This window comes from Vigna angularis, chromosome 6, assembly GCF_016808095.1.
Source record: "Vigna angularis cultivar LongXiaoDou No.4 chromosome 6, ASM1680809v1, whole genome shotgun sequence".
In the NCBI taxonomy this organism is placed as follows: Eukaryota; Viridiplantae; Streptophyta; class Magnoliopsida; order Fabales; family Fabaceae; genus Vigna; species Vigna angularis.
This window is the reverse complement of record NC_068975.1, coordinates 27,947,269-27,964,196: the sequence shown is the minus strand read 5'-3', so window position 1 is coordinate 27,964,196 and position 16,928 is coordinate 27,947,269. Positions and strand designations below refer to the sequence as shown.

General features: G+C 37.9%; 1 protein-coding gene across 1 annotated transcript; it reads left to right on the top strand.

Annotated features, from left to right (window-relative positions):
- The first annotated feature begins 12,977 nt into the window (after positions 1-12,977).
- On the top strand, positions 12,978-14,790 carry LOC108341565 (aspartyl protease family protein 2). Its single transcript, XM_017579234.2, has one exon. It carries the CDS (start codon positions 13,099-13,101, stop codon positions 14,521-14,523), a length of 1,425 nt encoding a protein of 474 aa, XP_017434723.2. The 5' UTR covers positions 12,978-13,098; the 3' UTR covers positions 14,524-14,790.
- The last annotated feature ends 2,138 nt before the right edge of the window (positions 14,791-16,928 follow it).

The window sequence follows — 16,928 nt, the reverse complement described above, 5'->3', positions numbered from 1 at the left end:
CTTCAATCATATTTTCAACAAATTAAATGTAGAGGTTCAACTTGATTTTAATAAAGAAATAAAATATAGATTTTGTTATTAAAATAGTATTCACACCCTCATTTGTCTCGTGTGTTTAATTGACTAAATATCTTAATATTGAATTTTAAAACATGAAAGTGTGTAAAATATTATCCTCTGTGAGATTGAGTCCTTAAGTTCAAAATACAGTCAATTACAATATTACAATGTTTTTTTAGATAGATTTCCCTCAGTACTATTTTAACATTGATTGACTTTAATAAAAATTTGGTGGAATAAATAACTCAATTCAAACAAATTCACATTTAATTTTAAGTTTTAAAAGACTAATTGTGGACTTTACATCATCCATTGCAATTAAAGTAGCTTATTTTATTTAATTAATGAACAATCTTATTACTAAAAACATCAACACATTTGTTCCATTTTTAAGGAAATTTCCTATAATAATTATTTGTCATGTATTTCACTATGTTATAAGGTTAATATTTTATCCTTCAAAATCTCATCAGATTTTATGTTGTTTTAGTCAAAGAGTATATTTTCAAAATTTAAATGGAATTTTTATTATAATGCTTATGACTTGATATAAAAACACAACAAGCATAAACACAAAAAGTTGTGGATAATAGTTATGATTTATTTTATATAGTAAATAAGTATTAAATAATAATCACAAACCAAAAAATAAGAATTTGTTTGTATACTATATGAATTATACCCATCAGAATTAATTGTCATTAAGACAATTGATGTCCAGGTACAATCATCTTTTACTATCATTTTCTATTATAATAAAATATACACCTCTTTATGAAACATATCTGACTTGAGCGTGAGAGTGTTTTCGGTATGTCAACAACCCATTAGAGTTGATCGCGTTCTCGGAGAGAATTGAAGATCAAAAGAGAGCAGAGCAAAGAAGGATGACCGACCCTCAAACCAATCAACATAAACATTTTGGCGCCCACCGTGGGGCCGAACAACATCCCCATGAAACATTGGAGTGTAAACGTGCACTCGGCCTCGACATTGCTATTTCGGATGAATACCAGGTTTTGCAACAAGAGTACAAAATTCCATAATAATTTCTAAAGGTATGTCTTTTGTTTTGAGAACTTTCAGGAACATTCAACTCTACATCCAACCTTGACAGGTTATAGTTTTCATGATAATTTCCAAATTATAATATATTTGTTTAACTCATTTTTGTGAGTAAAAATATTATGTTAAGAGTTGCGACCTTGTCAAGTTCTAATGACTATTAATTTTAAATTATAAAATATTATGCACATGATGGTTTAGAGTTGCGTTCAACCTTGTCAAGTTCTACCAACTCTTAATTTTAAATTATAAAATATTATGTACAAGATGGTTCAGAGTTGCTTTCAACCTTGTCAGGTTCTAACCACTCTTAATTTTAAATTATAAAATATTATCCACAGCCTTCAACCTTGTGAGGTTCTAACGACTCTTAATTTTAAATTATAAAATATTATGCGCAGGATGATTTAGAGCTACGTTCAACCTTGTCCGGTTCAACCAACTCTTAATTTTAAATTATAAAATATTATACACAGATGGTTCTGAGCTGCGTTCAACCTTGTGAGGTTCTAACCACTCTTAATTTTAAATTATAAAATATTATGCAGAAGATGGTTTAGAGCTGCGTTCAACCTTACGACTCTTAATTTTAAATTATAAAATATTATGCACAAGATGGTTCAGAGCTGCTTTCAACCTTGTCAAGTTCTACCAACTCTTAATTTTCAATTATAAAATATTATGCACATGATGGTTCAGAGCTGCGTTCAACCTTGTCACGTTCTCACCACTCTAATTTTAAATTAAAAAATTATAAAATATTATGCACAGGATGATTCAAAGCTGCGTTCAACCTTGTCAGGTTCTACCAACTCTTAATTTTAAATTATAAAATATTATGCACAGGATGGTTCAGAGATGCGTTCAACCTTGTTAGGTTCTAGCAACTCTATAAAATATTATGCACAGGATGATTCAGAGCTGCGGTCAACCTTGTTAGGTTCTGACGACTCTTAATTTTAAATTATAAAATATTATGCACAAGATGGTTTAGAGCTGCTTTTAACCTTGTCAAGTTCTACCAACTCTTAATTTTCAATTATAAAATATTATGCACAGGATGATTCAGAGCTGCGTTCAACCTTGTCAGGTCCTAACCACTCTTAATTTTAAATTATAAAAATTATAAAATATTATGCATAAGATGATTCAAAGCTGCGTTCAACCTTGTCAGGTTCTACAAACTCTTAATTTTAAATTATAAAATATTATGCACAGGATGGTTCAGAGCTGCGTTCAACCTTGTCAGGTTCTAGCAACTCTTAATTTTAAATTATAAAATATTATACATAGGATGATTCAGAGTTGCGTTCAACCTTGTTAGGTTCTACCGACTCTTAATTTTAAATTATAAAATATTATCCATAGGATGGTTCAGAGGTGCGTTCAACCTTGTTAGGTTCTAAGGACTTAATTTTAAATTATAAAATATTATGTGTAGGAAGGTTCAGGCCTCAACTTGGTCAGGTTATAATGGCCGCTCGGGGAAAGTCAGAAAAATGACTTCAGAAATCCCTGCTCAACGCAAGAAGTCAGAAAAATGACTCTGCCTCAAGCCGCTTGGGGAAGTTAGAAAAATGGCTTCATAAATCCCCGCTCAACGCAAGAAGTCAGAAAAATGACTTCTACCTCAAGCCGCTCGGGGGGAAGTCAAAAAAATGGCTTTAGAAATCCCCGCTTAACGCAGGAAGTCAGAAAAATGACTCCTGCCTCAAGCCGCTCGGGGGGAAGTCAGAAAAATGGCTTTAGAAATCCCCGCTCAACGCAGGAAGTCAGAAAAATGACTTCTGCCTCAAGCCGCTCGGGGGAAAGTCAAAAAAATGGCTTTAGAAATCCTCGTTCAACGCAAGAAGTCAGAAAAATGACTCCAGCCTCAAGTCGCTCGGTGGAAGTCAGAAAAATGGCTTCAGAAATCTCCGCTCAACGTTGGAAGTCAGAAAAATGTCTCATGCCTCAAGCCGCTCGGGGGAAGTCTGAAAAATGGCTTTAGAAATCCCCGCTCAACGCAAGAAGTCAGAAAAATGACTCCTGCCTCAGGACCACTCGGGGGAAGTCAGAAAAATGGCTTCAGAAATCTCCGCTCAACGCAAGAAGTTAGAAAAATTACTCATGCCTCAAGCCGCTCGGGTGGAAGTTAGAAAAATGGCTTCAGAAATCTCGGCTCAACGCAAGAAGTTCGAAAAAGAACTCTTATCAGTCAACTACTCAACAAGTTTAGCTTTGTGAGGTTCCAATGCCTTTTCATTATAAAAATAAATATCGAAGCATTTACTTTATTTAAAAGCATATTTTTTGGAGTGAAAATCTCTTGTAGAGGAAGAAAACTCTTAGCATTTTCTATTCAGTCTAAGGATAAGATCCAAAGAGAACTCCTAGAGTTCGCCGCTCGGTACATAGGGCAATGAAGAGTTAAAACATCGAAGATAGATGATGAGGCCCATTTTAACTTGTTAGCCGTTGCTAGGACTCGGGTTCAATCCCCAAATCCCCGGCAGCGGCGCCAAAAACTTGATGAAACCCAATTTAACTTGTTAGCCGTTGCTAGGACTCGGGTTCAATCCCCAAATCCTTGGCAACGGCGCTAAAAACTTGTTAGCTCAAAAAATACTTGTTGGGCTCGATTTCGGCAAGTGCACCGAATCGTTCAAGTAATAAACCGGTAAGACCGGGTATCGTTTTCCCAAGAGACTCGTAATACTAGAGAATTGTGCGATTAACAACTCATATAGACTCAAGAACATAACATCAATTTACAGAACAAGTGCAGAAATATAAATTCATACATAATTACAAGGTTGGACTTTGGTATTGAAGGCACTTGGAAATGGAAAAGACAAGAAATGGTATGAAATGACATTGTTAAGATTAGTTTTCACCAATGCACTCTTGTGTATGACCAATTTCGTCTCCTCTCTATCAATTTACTAAAGTCAATCCACTAAAACACTCTAGCCCTAATTCCTTAGGTGAAAGATCCTAGGTTTTCCTTATCAAACCCCAATTCCTTGGCAATCTAACAAGCAAAACCCGCATTAAAGAGCTGGGATCTAAGACAACATGTGAATCATCTTCCATTCCTAGAATCAATGACCCACAAGGACTCCTATTTCAGTTCCGGGTTTCATCTTACGTTCCCATAATCCATAAAACCCCAAAATCAAGTCATGAACGTTCCCATTACATGCAAGCTTTAAGATCGGAAACAAGAATACTAGCAACTGATAGAAAAGGCATATATATATTCAAATCATTCAACAATTACACAAGAATTCAAAGGCTACAACTAATCCCAACAAGATGGGTTTGGTTCTCCATTTCCATGGAGAACCCTAAAGCTTACAAAATGGCCATGGAAGAAAATGAAGAACCCAAGAGGAAGAAGGGAGTGTTCCCACGAACCCTAGCAGCCCTCCAAGCTCTCCTCTGAGTGAAATCGCGCCTCCAAATAACCAAAGACCCAAACCCCTTCGCGTTTCTGGGTTAAATAAGCTGGATCTGACACATCAGCAAAAGTCGCGCCCGGGCGCCCTCTCAGTCGCGCCCGGGCGCGAGCCTCTCGGAAAAAGTCGCGCCTGGGCGCCCCATTTCTCACGCCCGGGCGCAAGCTTCTCGCAAAAAGTCGCGCCCGGGCGCCCCTTTTTCACGCCCGGGCGCGACCAGCACACAAAACTGGCACCTGGTCACTTTTCTGTGCAGAAACTGGCCCTGGTGCAGTCGCGCTTGGGCGCCCCTCAGCCAGGGGGGGCCCGGGCCTGACTTTTCAGCACTGCATCATTTTCACTTTTTCTGCAGATCTGCTCGCTTCTAGTGGTTGGTTCAGCCTTAGACATTGTTGGAGAGTCTTCCAAGCTCATTTTTAGTTACAAAATAAGGGATTATTGATGAAAGTACATCACAGTAGCCAAAAACACAATTATTTAGAAAACAAGGCAAAACAAGAGGATTAAGCAAGTTATAAGTAAGAAAGGAGTTGATTTTGCCACTAAAATGATGCTTAAAATATGGTATAATTTAGCATTATCAAAATACCCCCAAACTTACAACTTTGCTTGTCCTCAAGCAAAAGTACTTCTCCTAGCAAACAATTCAATCACAATGGTCTAGCAACTTTAAGCACACTTTCAAACAAATAAATAAAATCAATCATGCGTACTCAACTTATAAATCACATTCAAGAGACAATATAGTCTTACCAAGCTAAACTTCAATCATGGTGCTAACAGTTCAAAATCAAAAGATAGATGCAAATGATAGATCAACAAACATGGCAAGTTGTTTTCAATGAGTGCATGGAACCAATCCTCACCAAAGAAAGTGTTTCACTCAAGCACAATGGTGTATAAGGATGTGTGTCTAACTCTCAAATATCACAATGTTACACAAATCAACTTTGCCTTTCGTTTCAACAATTTCAAACACATTAACAAGCAAGTAACATCACAAGGACTTTTTGAAGCTTGTATTGTGGCTAGGCTAAGAAGAAAAATTGGTTTTTCTGGACAACAAAGCACCTTGAGATAAGAGACCAAACAATTTAGTTCATGATATAGCATAATATCTCTTTTTCTCCAAAATTGAATAAACCACTCTCAACTTATTTCCCAACTCTTTTTCATTGAATTCATGTTTTTGTTTTTCTTCTTCTTCTTTCTTCTTTTTCTTTCTTTTTAACTCAACTTATTGTTTTTCTCAATGCTCCCCTTTTGACAAGAAGAACTCCCCCAAACTTAGACCATTCTCCTCACTCTAATATATATGATCATCTCAACTCAAGGTAAGGAGGTTAAGGATTTTTCAATAAGCTTAAGGTTTCGGGAATGAGAAAGTTTTCTTTAAGGTTCAAAGGTTATACATTGGCTTTTAGGCTCAAAATGTAGAAGAGGTGGAAGAACAAGATGGCCTTGATCATTTGTAACATGCAAGTAACTAGTTCAAATAGAGAAACTCAGGCAAAATCAACTGTGATTCCAAAGTAATAACATTCAACAATAAACTCTGAGGCACAACATCTCACAGGTTCACTCAAGGTTCCAAAATTTGATAAACATCATGCCAAGAATATTGATCACAATTAAAACCAAGCATCTATCTAAACATATACAAGCAACCACAATCTCTGTTCAACAGGCTCAACCACATAATCTCAATTAGATTTTCAAAACAATTCTCATGGATAAAGAGCAAGCACAACATATTTGTATTCAATTCAAGCATAGAAAATGATTCACTCAAATCACCAGACCAATTGCACAAGAACTATCCACAAGGCAAGTCAAAAAGAAATCCAAATTCAAAAACTGAAAGCAAATAAGAACTGGAAATTAAAACTGAAAAACCGATTAAAATGGACTCTTTGCAGCTCCAGCAGTGTAAGAGACTAGCTTCACTTTCATCTGCAACATCTTCCTCCAACAGTAGCTTATACTCCGCAACTGCTCCACCTCCCCCATCAGTAGGGGCCTGGCCCCCAGGCCATGCTACACGAGCAGCAAAATCTTCATTTCATATGGTGCTCAACTCACGCATGCCTCAAAGGTTGGCCACTGGTGGTTTTAAACTCTTTAATTCCTAAGGAAGATCTTATCCTGTAACAAGAAAGCTCAAAGCAAAATTAGTATCCCATAGTCAACAACTGAAGAGAAGAATCCATAAAACAAACTAAAAGAAAGATGCACAAGAAAGCAAAGAAACAAGACAAAGAAATCCAAAACAAACAAAGACAAAAGTACAAGAACAAAGAGGGAAGTCTTAGAATTAAGCTTCCCAAAGGTACCACAACACAAAAAGGTATAAAAACACATCAAAATGAGTGTGTTAAAGAGTGCAAAAGAATGGGAAACTCATCATAAATCAAGAAAAACAAAAGTGCAGAACCAGAATTTTTGGTGCTGGACGCCCCTGGTGCTGCTCGCGCCCGGGCGCCCCTGGTGCAGGGGGGCTTGGGCGCCACTCAGTCAGTTGGGTGCAGAGGCCCTTGTGCAGCTCGCGCCCGGGCGCCCCTCAGCAGGGGGGGCTTGGGCGCCATATCAGTTTTCTGCATAATGCAGATTTTTGCGAAATTGGCCATTCACCATGTGATTTTTGGTTCTAGACCTTCATTCAATGCACTCACACACCAAACAAGCTAAAACTAACCTAATAAACTTATACAAACCACAAAAACAACATCAAAACTCAAAAATCACAACAATGCAAAACTACACAAACATGCAAAACATAAGCCAAAAATGCAAATAACACAAAAATCACACAAACACAAGTAAAATAGGTAATAAAACTGGGTTGCCTCCCAAAAGCGCTTTAACGTCATTAGCTTGACGGATTACTCAATGAAGTGCAAATGTTGATGTTGGTGTGCTCCTTCCACCAACTCTTCTTGAACAACTTTCTAGCCACCAAATCAACTCTCATAGCTTGAATTCTTCTTTTTAGCCCTTCCACTACCTTGACATCTTCAAACACTCAATCCTCTTGATCAAATTTTGCTTGCTAGGCTTGAGTTCTTTGTCTTTCATCCAAGGGTGGTGGTGACTAGTCTTTCTCTTTTTCTTCTTCCTTTCTTCATCTTTCACTTAGCACTTGGAGCATCTTCAAAGGAAGAAGAAGTTGGGGCAGCTTGTAATGCTTAACATAGTTGTCTCCTTGTGTCCTATAATTTCCTTCAATCTCAGGGTCTTCATGATGCTTTTGAGGCTGCAGTCCTCCATGTATGAACATCTCCCTGCATATACACTTAGACACAACTAGGCTAAAGCCACAAATTAGCCCAAACAAAACTGAAAATCTATTTACAACACAAGAGTTAGTTCTATATACAAAATCAAGTCTACATAAGTTAGAAACCTCACAAAAGTCTAGTATTGACACGAGTCCCCGGCAACGGCGCCAAAAACTTGATGAGGCCCATTTTAACTTGTTAGCCGTTGCTAGGACTCGGGTTCAATCCCCAAATCCCCGGCAGCGGCGCCAAAAACTTGATGAAACCCAATTTAACTTGTTAGCCGTTGCTAGGACTCGGGTTCAATCCCCAAATCCTTGGCAACAACGCTAAAAACTTGTTAGCTCAAAAAATACTTGTTGGGCTCGATTTCGACAAGTGCACCGAATCGTTCAAGTAATAAACCGGTAAGACCGGGTATCGTTTTCCCAAGAGACTCGTAATACTAGAGAATTGTGCGATTAACAACTCATATAGACTCAAGAACATAACATCAATTTACAGAACAAGTGCAGAAATATAAATTCATACATAATTACAAGGTTGGACTTTGGTATTGAAGGCACTTGGAAATGGAAAAGACAAGAAATGGTATGAAATGACATTGTTAAGATTAGTTTTCACCAATGCACTCTTGTGTATGACCAATTTCGTCTCCTCTCTATCAATTTACTAAAGTCAATCCACTAAAACACTCTAGCCCTAATTCCTTAGGTGAAAGAGCCTAGGTTTTCCTTATCAAACCTCAATTCCTTGGCAATCTAACAAGCAAAACCCGCATTAAAGAGCTGGGATCTAAGACAACATGTGAATCATCTTCCATTCCTAGAATCAATGACCCACAAGGACTCCTATTTCAGTTCCGGGTTTCATCTTACGTTCCCATAATCCATAAAACCACAAAATCAAGTCATGAACGTTCCCATTACATGCAAGCTTTAAGATCGGAAACAAGAATACTAGTAATTGATAGAAAAGGCATATATATATTCAAATCATTCAACAATTACACAAGAATTCAAAGGCTACAACTAATCCCAACAAGATGGGTTTGGTTCTCCATTTCCATGGAGAACCCTAAAGCTTACAAAATGGCCATGGAAGAAAATGAAGAACCCAAGAGGAAGAAGGGAGTGTTCCCACGAACCCTAGCAGCCCTCCAAGCTCTCCTCTGAGTGAAATCGCGCCTCCAAATAACCAAAGACCCAAACCCCTTCGCGTTTCTGGGTTAAATAAGCTGGATCTGACACATCAGCAAAAGTCGCGCCCGGGCGCCCTCTCAGTCGCGCCCGGGCGCGAGCCTCTCGGAAAAAGTCGCGCCTGGGCGCCCCATTTCTCACGCCCGGGCGCAAGCTTCTCGCAAAAAGTCGCGCCCGGGCGCCCCTTTTTCACGCCCAGGCGCGACCAGCACACAAAACTGGCACCTGGTCACTTTTCTGTGCAGAAACTGGCCCTGGTGCAGTCGCGCTTGGGCGCCCCTCAGCCAGGGGGGGCCCGGGCCTGACTTTTCAGCACTGCATCATTTTCACTTTTTCTGCAGATCTGCTCGCTTCTAGTGGTTGGTTCAGCCTTAGACATTGTTGGAGAGTCTTCCAAGCTCATTTTTAGTTACAAAATAAGGGATTATTGATGAAAGTACATCACAGTAGCCAAAAACACAATTATTTAGAAAACAAGGCAAAACAAGAGGATTAAGCAAGTTATAAGTAAGAAAGGAGTTGATTTTGCCACTAAAATGATGCTTAAAATATGGTATAATTTAGCATTATCAATAGACTTCCTAAATACAACGTGAGCGACCTCTTTTAAAGTTCATAATAATTCCTACGCACCTCTTTTAATAAAGAGCTTGCTCGGACTTGGGGGGCTTATGTACTATATGAAGTATACCGATCGAAATTGATTCTCATTAAGCATGTACTAATAGGTCAAATTGTCTTATGCTATAAAAATATATGGCATTAATGATTAATTATTGGGTTTGATTACCTAAAATATATTGCACTAATGGTTAATCAATGGACGGAGCTGTCACAAGCCTTATGCTATAAAAATATATGGCATTAATGATTAATTATTAGGTTTGATTACCTAAAATATATTGCACTAATGGTTAATCAATGGACGGAGCTGTCACAAGCCTTATAAGTAGACAACTGATGTCCAGTACAATCATCTTTTACTATCATTTTCTATTATAATAAAACATAAACCTCTTTATGAAACATATCTGACTTGAGCGTCAGAGTGTCTTCTGCAGGTCAACAACTCATTGCGTTCTCAGAGAGAATTGAAGATCAAAAAAGAACAGAGCAAATAAGGATGACCGACCCTCAGGCCAATTCAACCGAAACAGTTTAGAATGATATTTGTTACATCAATGAGATTCATTCTGAAATTACACCATTACATTGATTTGCCTTAATATTTATTATCCGAAACCATATTTCAAATAGATGAGTATTTATATATGTTTTATACTTGTTTAGGAAAAACTCTTCCACCCATACTTGATTTTCTTCACATAGATATGTCGAGGTCAACCTCAGCATTGAAAATTTAAATTGTTAATAAGCTCTTAATATAGCCTAATAATGATGACTTTTGCTTCACTTTGTTTGGTATGGCTTCAATGCAACATAGTTTATTTGGTATGGTTTCAATGCCACAAATATCTCAACAACAACAAAAACAACAAAATGTACAACTAATTATTTACATTTTCAAACTTGTCTTTACATTCCTTCACCAACCACGTTCAAGATATGTATATACATATATGCTACTTTTTCATCACATTTTATCTTTTTATTCACAAATATTGTACATTTCTATAATTAGATTTATGAAAAACAAAATAAATATAAAGTAATAATTGATAAATACTTACGTTTTTGATTGCTGCATACTTTTCCATTTTCTTTCTTATAGTTGGGATGAATAAAAAAATGTACATAATAATATTTATGCATGATGTAAAGCATATAATCCTTACATTTTATATATTTATGCAAACCTTTCATTTACTTTGATTTCCTATTATATACTTAGTGTTTTACAATTAATACCTCTTTTATCAACTCGTTTGTTATACTGAACCCCTAACACCCTTCACAATTATTGTTTGTCATAGAACAATATTTTTGAAAATACAAAAAAATGTGACAACATTATTGAATGAATATAAGATGATCTATTCTACATAAAAATACAAACTTTTCCTAATGTCCATAAAAAAAATTCAAGCCTAATATCTCTTACTACATATAAATATATATAACATATAACATGTTGATTAGAATCTAATTTTGACAAACAAACCGACCGTTCAAATTGGATTTAATTTATAATAGATTTTTCTTTCTCAATTATGTTTTTGTTCTTGTTAGTAATCTATTTCTTACCATTCTCCAAATACAAAATTTAACTTTAAATGACACTTTATTTTTCCAAACTAATATATACTAAATATTTGTTTGGTTTATTAGTGCTATAATCATTTGTATAACCATTTCATTGAATACTTTCTATTTTATTCAGCTTTCCACATTCATTATTTTTCCATGGTAGGTTTTACTTGCTTTATTTTTTTTTTCCTACTCAAAGATTTTCTTTATCCACTTAAACGTCCAATCCCATTAATCTCTTTCCCCTAAACTTGATCCTACTAACTTCTCGTTGGAATGAACAATTATATACTACACTAGAGATCACTCACGAATAGTATCAAAGGGTTGGAAGTGTTAGGACCTGAAATTGTAAAGGAAGTTGTAAGGGAGTTCTATACAAAGAGATTAATGGCAACACCAGATATTGGAGTTAGGTTAGATAACATTCACTTCCAACAAATAACAGAGGAGAGGAGTATAATAATTTGTTAATCCATGAGTTTGATGAAAATGAAATTAAAGAGGCATTATAGGAATGTGGTAATAACAAGAGCCTAGTTCAGATGGATTTAACTTCATCTTTATCAAGAAATATAGGGATGTCATACATAAGCAAATCATAGAGGTTGTCCAATATTTCTACAAAAATGGTATTTTATACCAAAGGAAAGCAATGCATTCTTCGTCACCTTAGTTCCTAAAGTAGAGAACCCCATTGGCTTAAATGACTATAGACCTCTTTAATAGGATGCACGTACAAGATAATATAAAAAATGATTGAAGAATGTTCTATATAAAGTAATAGATGAATCTCAATCTGCATTTATATTAGGGAGAGAATTGCTTGATACCATACCGAGATCAAATGAATAAATAAAAAGGTGGAGTAATAATGAAGATAAATTATTAGAAATCATATGATTCTGTAATAAGTTGGAGATTTCTCTATTTACATGATGAAGATATTAGGTTTCTGAAGACAATGGATAAGTTGAAAAGCTTAGGATTAACTTCCACAAAAACAAGGTTGGGGTTTTCGAAGTACACAATAGTACAACACATGCGTTTTCTGAAAAATTGAATTGTAATGCTATGAAAGTTCCGTTTAAGCACTTGGGGACGATAATGGAGGATCTAACAAAACAAGTTCTTTGGCAAGCAATTATCAATAAAAGCCATAAGAAGTTGTTCACGTGAAAAGGAAGAAATTTATTATTTGCAGAACAAATATGTTTTATAAAATTTGTAATCACAACCTTACCCTCTTTACCTTTTTTTTCCCTTTTAAAGCCCCAAAAAATGCATGTAAGACTATCAAGAAATTGCAAAGATTTTTTTTTCTTTTGTGGAAGTAGAAAAATAAAAATAGGAAAATAACTTGAGATTCTCTCTAATTAAATTTTTTAATACTTTAAATACCATTAGACCTCAACGCTTTAATAATATATGATGTCGACTCTAACATTAAACTCTTCATTTTATTTCTAAAAAAATTCTCGATCATTTTAACATTAATTTTTTTTACTGACATTAAATAGTAGATATTATAAACTCATTTTTTTTTGCATTATGGAGAAAGTGGCAAGTAAAGTCTGTAAATTATTAGAGTAACATTGAGAAATGAGTATGAAGAAACCTGATTTGTGTAGTGTAGTAGCACCAGAACATAATGATAGATTTGGAAAGAAAGGATGAAGATGGTGTGTTTCCTTACCCTACCCCACCCAACCCAACCATCCTCATAATTAACTGCGTCACTATTTACAGTTTGTAACAGTAACAACCACAGCAGCCACCGCTTCTTCATTATTTATTTATTTATTCTCTTCCACGATCTCTGCGCTCTCTCACTCGCAAACTGCAACCATGGAAGGGAAGAACAAAACCACAAATGGCCTTCTCTTCCTGTCTCTCGCCCTCGCCCTCTCTCTCTCAGCCGCCGCAACCCTCCCATTCCAACTCCAAACCCAAACCTTAACTCTCCACTCCCTCCCCCACCCACCCACCCTCTCATGGCCCCAAGCCGAAGCCCTTGCAGAACCCGACCCGGATGATGCTCTCTCCCTTAACCTGCACCACATAGATGCACTCTCCTCCGATAAAACCCCGGAACAGCTCTTCCACCTCAGGCTCAAACGCGACGCCAAAAGAGTCGAATCCCTACTCACACTCGCAGCCCTCAACAGCAGCCACGCGCGCAGATCCGGCTCCGGTTTCAGCAGCTCCATCATATCCGGTCTGGCACAAGGAAGCGGCGAGTACTTCACCCGCATAGGCGTGGGTACTCCCGCTAGGTACGTCTACATGGTCTTGGACACCGGAAGTGACGTCGTTTGGCTCCAATGCGCCCCCTGCCGCAAATGCTATTCCCAAACCGACCCTGTTTTTGACCCCAGCAAATCCCGAACTTACGCCGGAATCCCCTGTGGAGCCCCTCTCTGCCGCAGGTTAGACTCTCCCGGCTGTAACAAGAACAAGGTTTGCCAGTACCAGGTTTCCTACGGCGACGGTTCCTTCACATTTGGAGATTTTTCCACCGAGACACTGACGTTTCGAAGGACAAGAGTCACCCGCGTCGCGCTCGGCTGTGGCCACGACAACGAAGGACTCTTCATAGGCGCTGCGGGTTTATTGGGGCTGGGCCGGGGTAGGTTATCTTTTCCTGTCCAGACAGGACGCCGGTTCAACCAGAAGTTCTCTTACTGCCTGGTGGACCGTTCAGCCTCGGCCAAACCATCCTCCGTTGTCTTCGGAGATTCCGCTGTTTCCCGAACCGCGCGGTTCACTCCTCTCCTCAAGAACCCCAAGCTCGATACCTTCTATTACGTGGAGCTCCTCGGGATCAGTGTTGGTGGCGCGCCGGTGCGCGGCTTATCCGCCTCGCTATTCCGCCTAGACTCTGCCGGTAACGGCGGAGTCATCATCGACTCCGGCACGTCCGTCACCCGCTTGACCCGACCCGCTTACATTGCTCTCCGGGACGCGTTCCGCGTCGGAGCCTCGCGCCTGAAGCGAGCACCGGAGTTCTCGCTCTTCGACACGTGTTTCGATCTGTCTGGGCTCACAGAAGTGAAAGTGCCGACTGTGGTGCTGCATTTCCGCGGTGCCGACGTGTCACTACCGGCGACGAATTACTTGATTCCAGTGGATAATAGCGGGAGCTTCTGCTTCGCATTTGCTGGAACCATGAGCGGTTTGTCCATAATCGGTAACATACAGCAACAAGGATTCCGGGTATCATACGACCTGGCGAGTTCTCGGGTCGGGTTTGCTCCGAGAGGTTGCGTTTGAGTCGTGGGAACGGGAAACAACTAATTCCCGGTGTTTTCTAATTATTAATATGAATTACTGGCATCGTCCTTTTTATAATTTATTTAAGTTTAAAAAAAAAGGTTAGATTAGAAAATGAAGGCGAGATCTCAATCTAGATCTGATAGAGGAACTAAGACTGAACAAAATGAGAATGTTTCTGTTCTGGTTTCTTTTTACCCTTAAGTTGTCGCTTATTGTGTTTTTAATTTCTCAATTAAATACAACAAGTACTTCAATTTGGCAGAATTTAATCTTTCAATTGCTGGTGGTGGTGTAATAGATAGATGAGTACCTATTGGTGATACTCTTCTCTTTTGTTGTAGTGAAAACACTTCCACCTGTGCTGCGTTCATTGCGATTAATTTCTGTTTCCATGATAAATGAAGCGCCTGTTGCGGATCTAACTTCGATTCGTTGAACACTTTTACAATTATTCTTGAATTGAAAATTCATAAAATTATCATCTCAATTATTGATACACCAAACTACATCCACAAAATTGATCGACATAGAATCTCCCATATGAATCAAATGATGTTTACAGAAAGAAATCGTGGAAAGACAGACACGTACGGAAGGACTGTCATCTTCTTATTTTGAGGTTCCGTACTATGGTGACATGTTTGTTTGTTATTAGCAAGATTTATTAATCAATTATTTGTATTTTATTAAGAGAAAACCAGTTATTTAATAAATAATATGTTAGTTTTACATTATTATTTGATTATATTTTTGATAAATTTATTTGTTTTATAATAATAATTTAGAACAAAGAAAAGTGAATTCCTCAAAAGTATATATATTGTAAGTTTGGAATGTTTTCTCCAGGTGCTGTAGCAGCTAAGCTAATTATGTGCGAGTCTGCTTTAGAGGCTAACACGTGGAATGTGTTGAGGGTGTTATGAAAAGCGGTAAAGAGGTGTGATCTTTAGTCCCCATTGTCCGTGAGATGATTGATTCATGGCTGAAGAAGCACATGATATTGCAATCGTTGTCTTTGTTGCCACACTTCCAAAATGCCCATATTGCACATGCCACAACAGAGTAGGTCAACAATATGCACCGCTAGCATGAACCAGCTCATGCTTCGAAATTAAGAGGTAGGAGACAAAAGAGAAATTGGAGAATTATGTGAAATATTAGGAGGTGGGTACTGTAACTTTAGAAACACAAGTAATTGCTTGTTTTCCAAATTCATGGATTGATGGAGTCTAGCTGTTAAAGAGGGACTAAAAAGTGGAGATGGCACTAACACGCACCACTTTGCTTTTGAAAATCACAATGATGCATGTGCAAAGCTCAACAAACCTAACTCTGCCTCCACAAATTCCACTACCCTATCTCCCACTTTAGATCTACTTTCTCAGTAAAAACTTTCTTTTTTCCCCCTAGGATGGTGTTTCTATCATATTCATAAGAATATCATTTTCTTAAAAAAATAAATAACTTCAATTTACAAAAGTGAATTGGAAGATAAGATTTTAAGCTATTTGTATATTCATGGTTAAATATATTTTTAGTCCTTGAACTATCAAGCGATTTTGGTTTTAGTCCCTACTCAGAACTTTGATGGTTTTTAGTCCTTATTGTTTTGAAACTATGAGTAATAGTCCTTAAAATTGGACGATGTTAAGTTTCAGTAGATGTGGCAAACGGCGTTGCCACGTGATCACTGATTTGCTCTATTCTCTGTCTGCCACGTTGGATGTTTAAGTATTTGAACTGAGATTACGTTAATTAATTAAGTTGTTCTAGGGTTCACAATTTGTGAAATTAAATTTTTGAATTGGGGGATTTAATTGTGCCAAACCTCTGGACATGCTGGACCGCCATTTTCGTCGTTTACATGTGTCTTCTATGGTACGCCAGCACTCACCACCCCGATCCCCACCTACCGGCCAAGCCCGTCTCCAACGCCGGCCTCTCCACCTTGCAGCTCCAAAAGCTTCCTTCCAAAAAATGTTTCTACATATTTCAAAACTGTAATTGAAAACTCTAAACCAGGAGTCGTGACTTACCGAAAACTCCGATGCACCAACAACTACCACCAGGCACCACCGCTGAGCACACCACAACTTTTACAAACACTACAACACCAACAAATGTAAATGCCTAATGAATTTAATTTCAGGAGGGTAAATTTGAAATTTATAGAGCTGCAAGTTAAAATTTGGGGGTGGAGGAAGAAATGCCCTTGGTTGGCTCTGGTATGGATATTTCAATAGTACGTCTTAGAAGCAGAAGGCTCTGGAACAAAGGTGCCAACTTTAGCTACTTTCGGATCCCACCAAGAACCGTGTCCATTCCCCATGTCAAGAGGTTGGCTATTGTGTACCAAAACCTGGGCAACTGGTCAACCCTCTACTACAATTTGCCAGGTTACT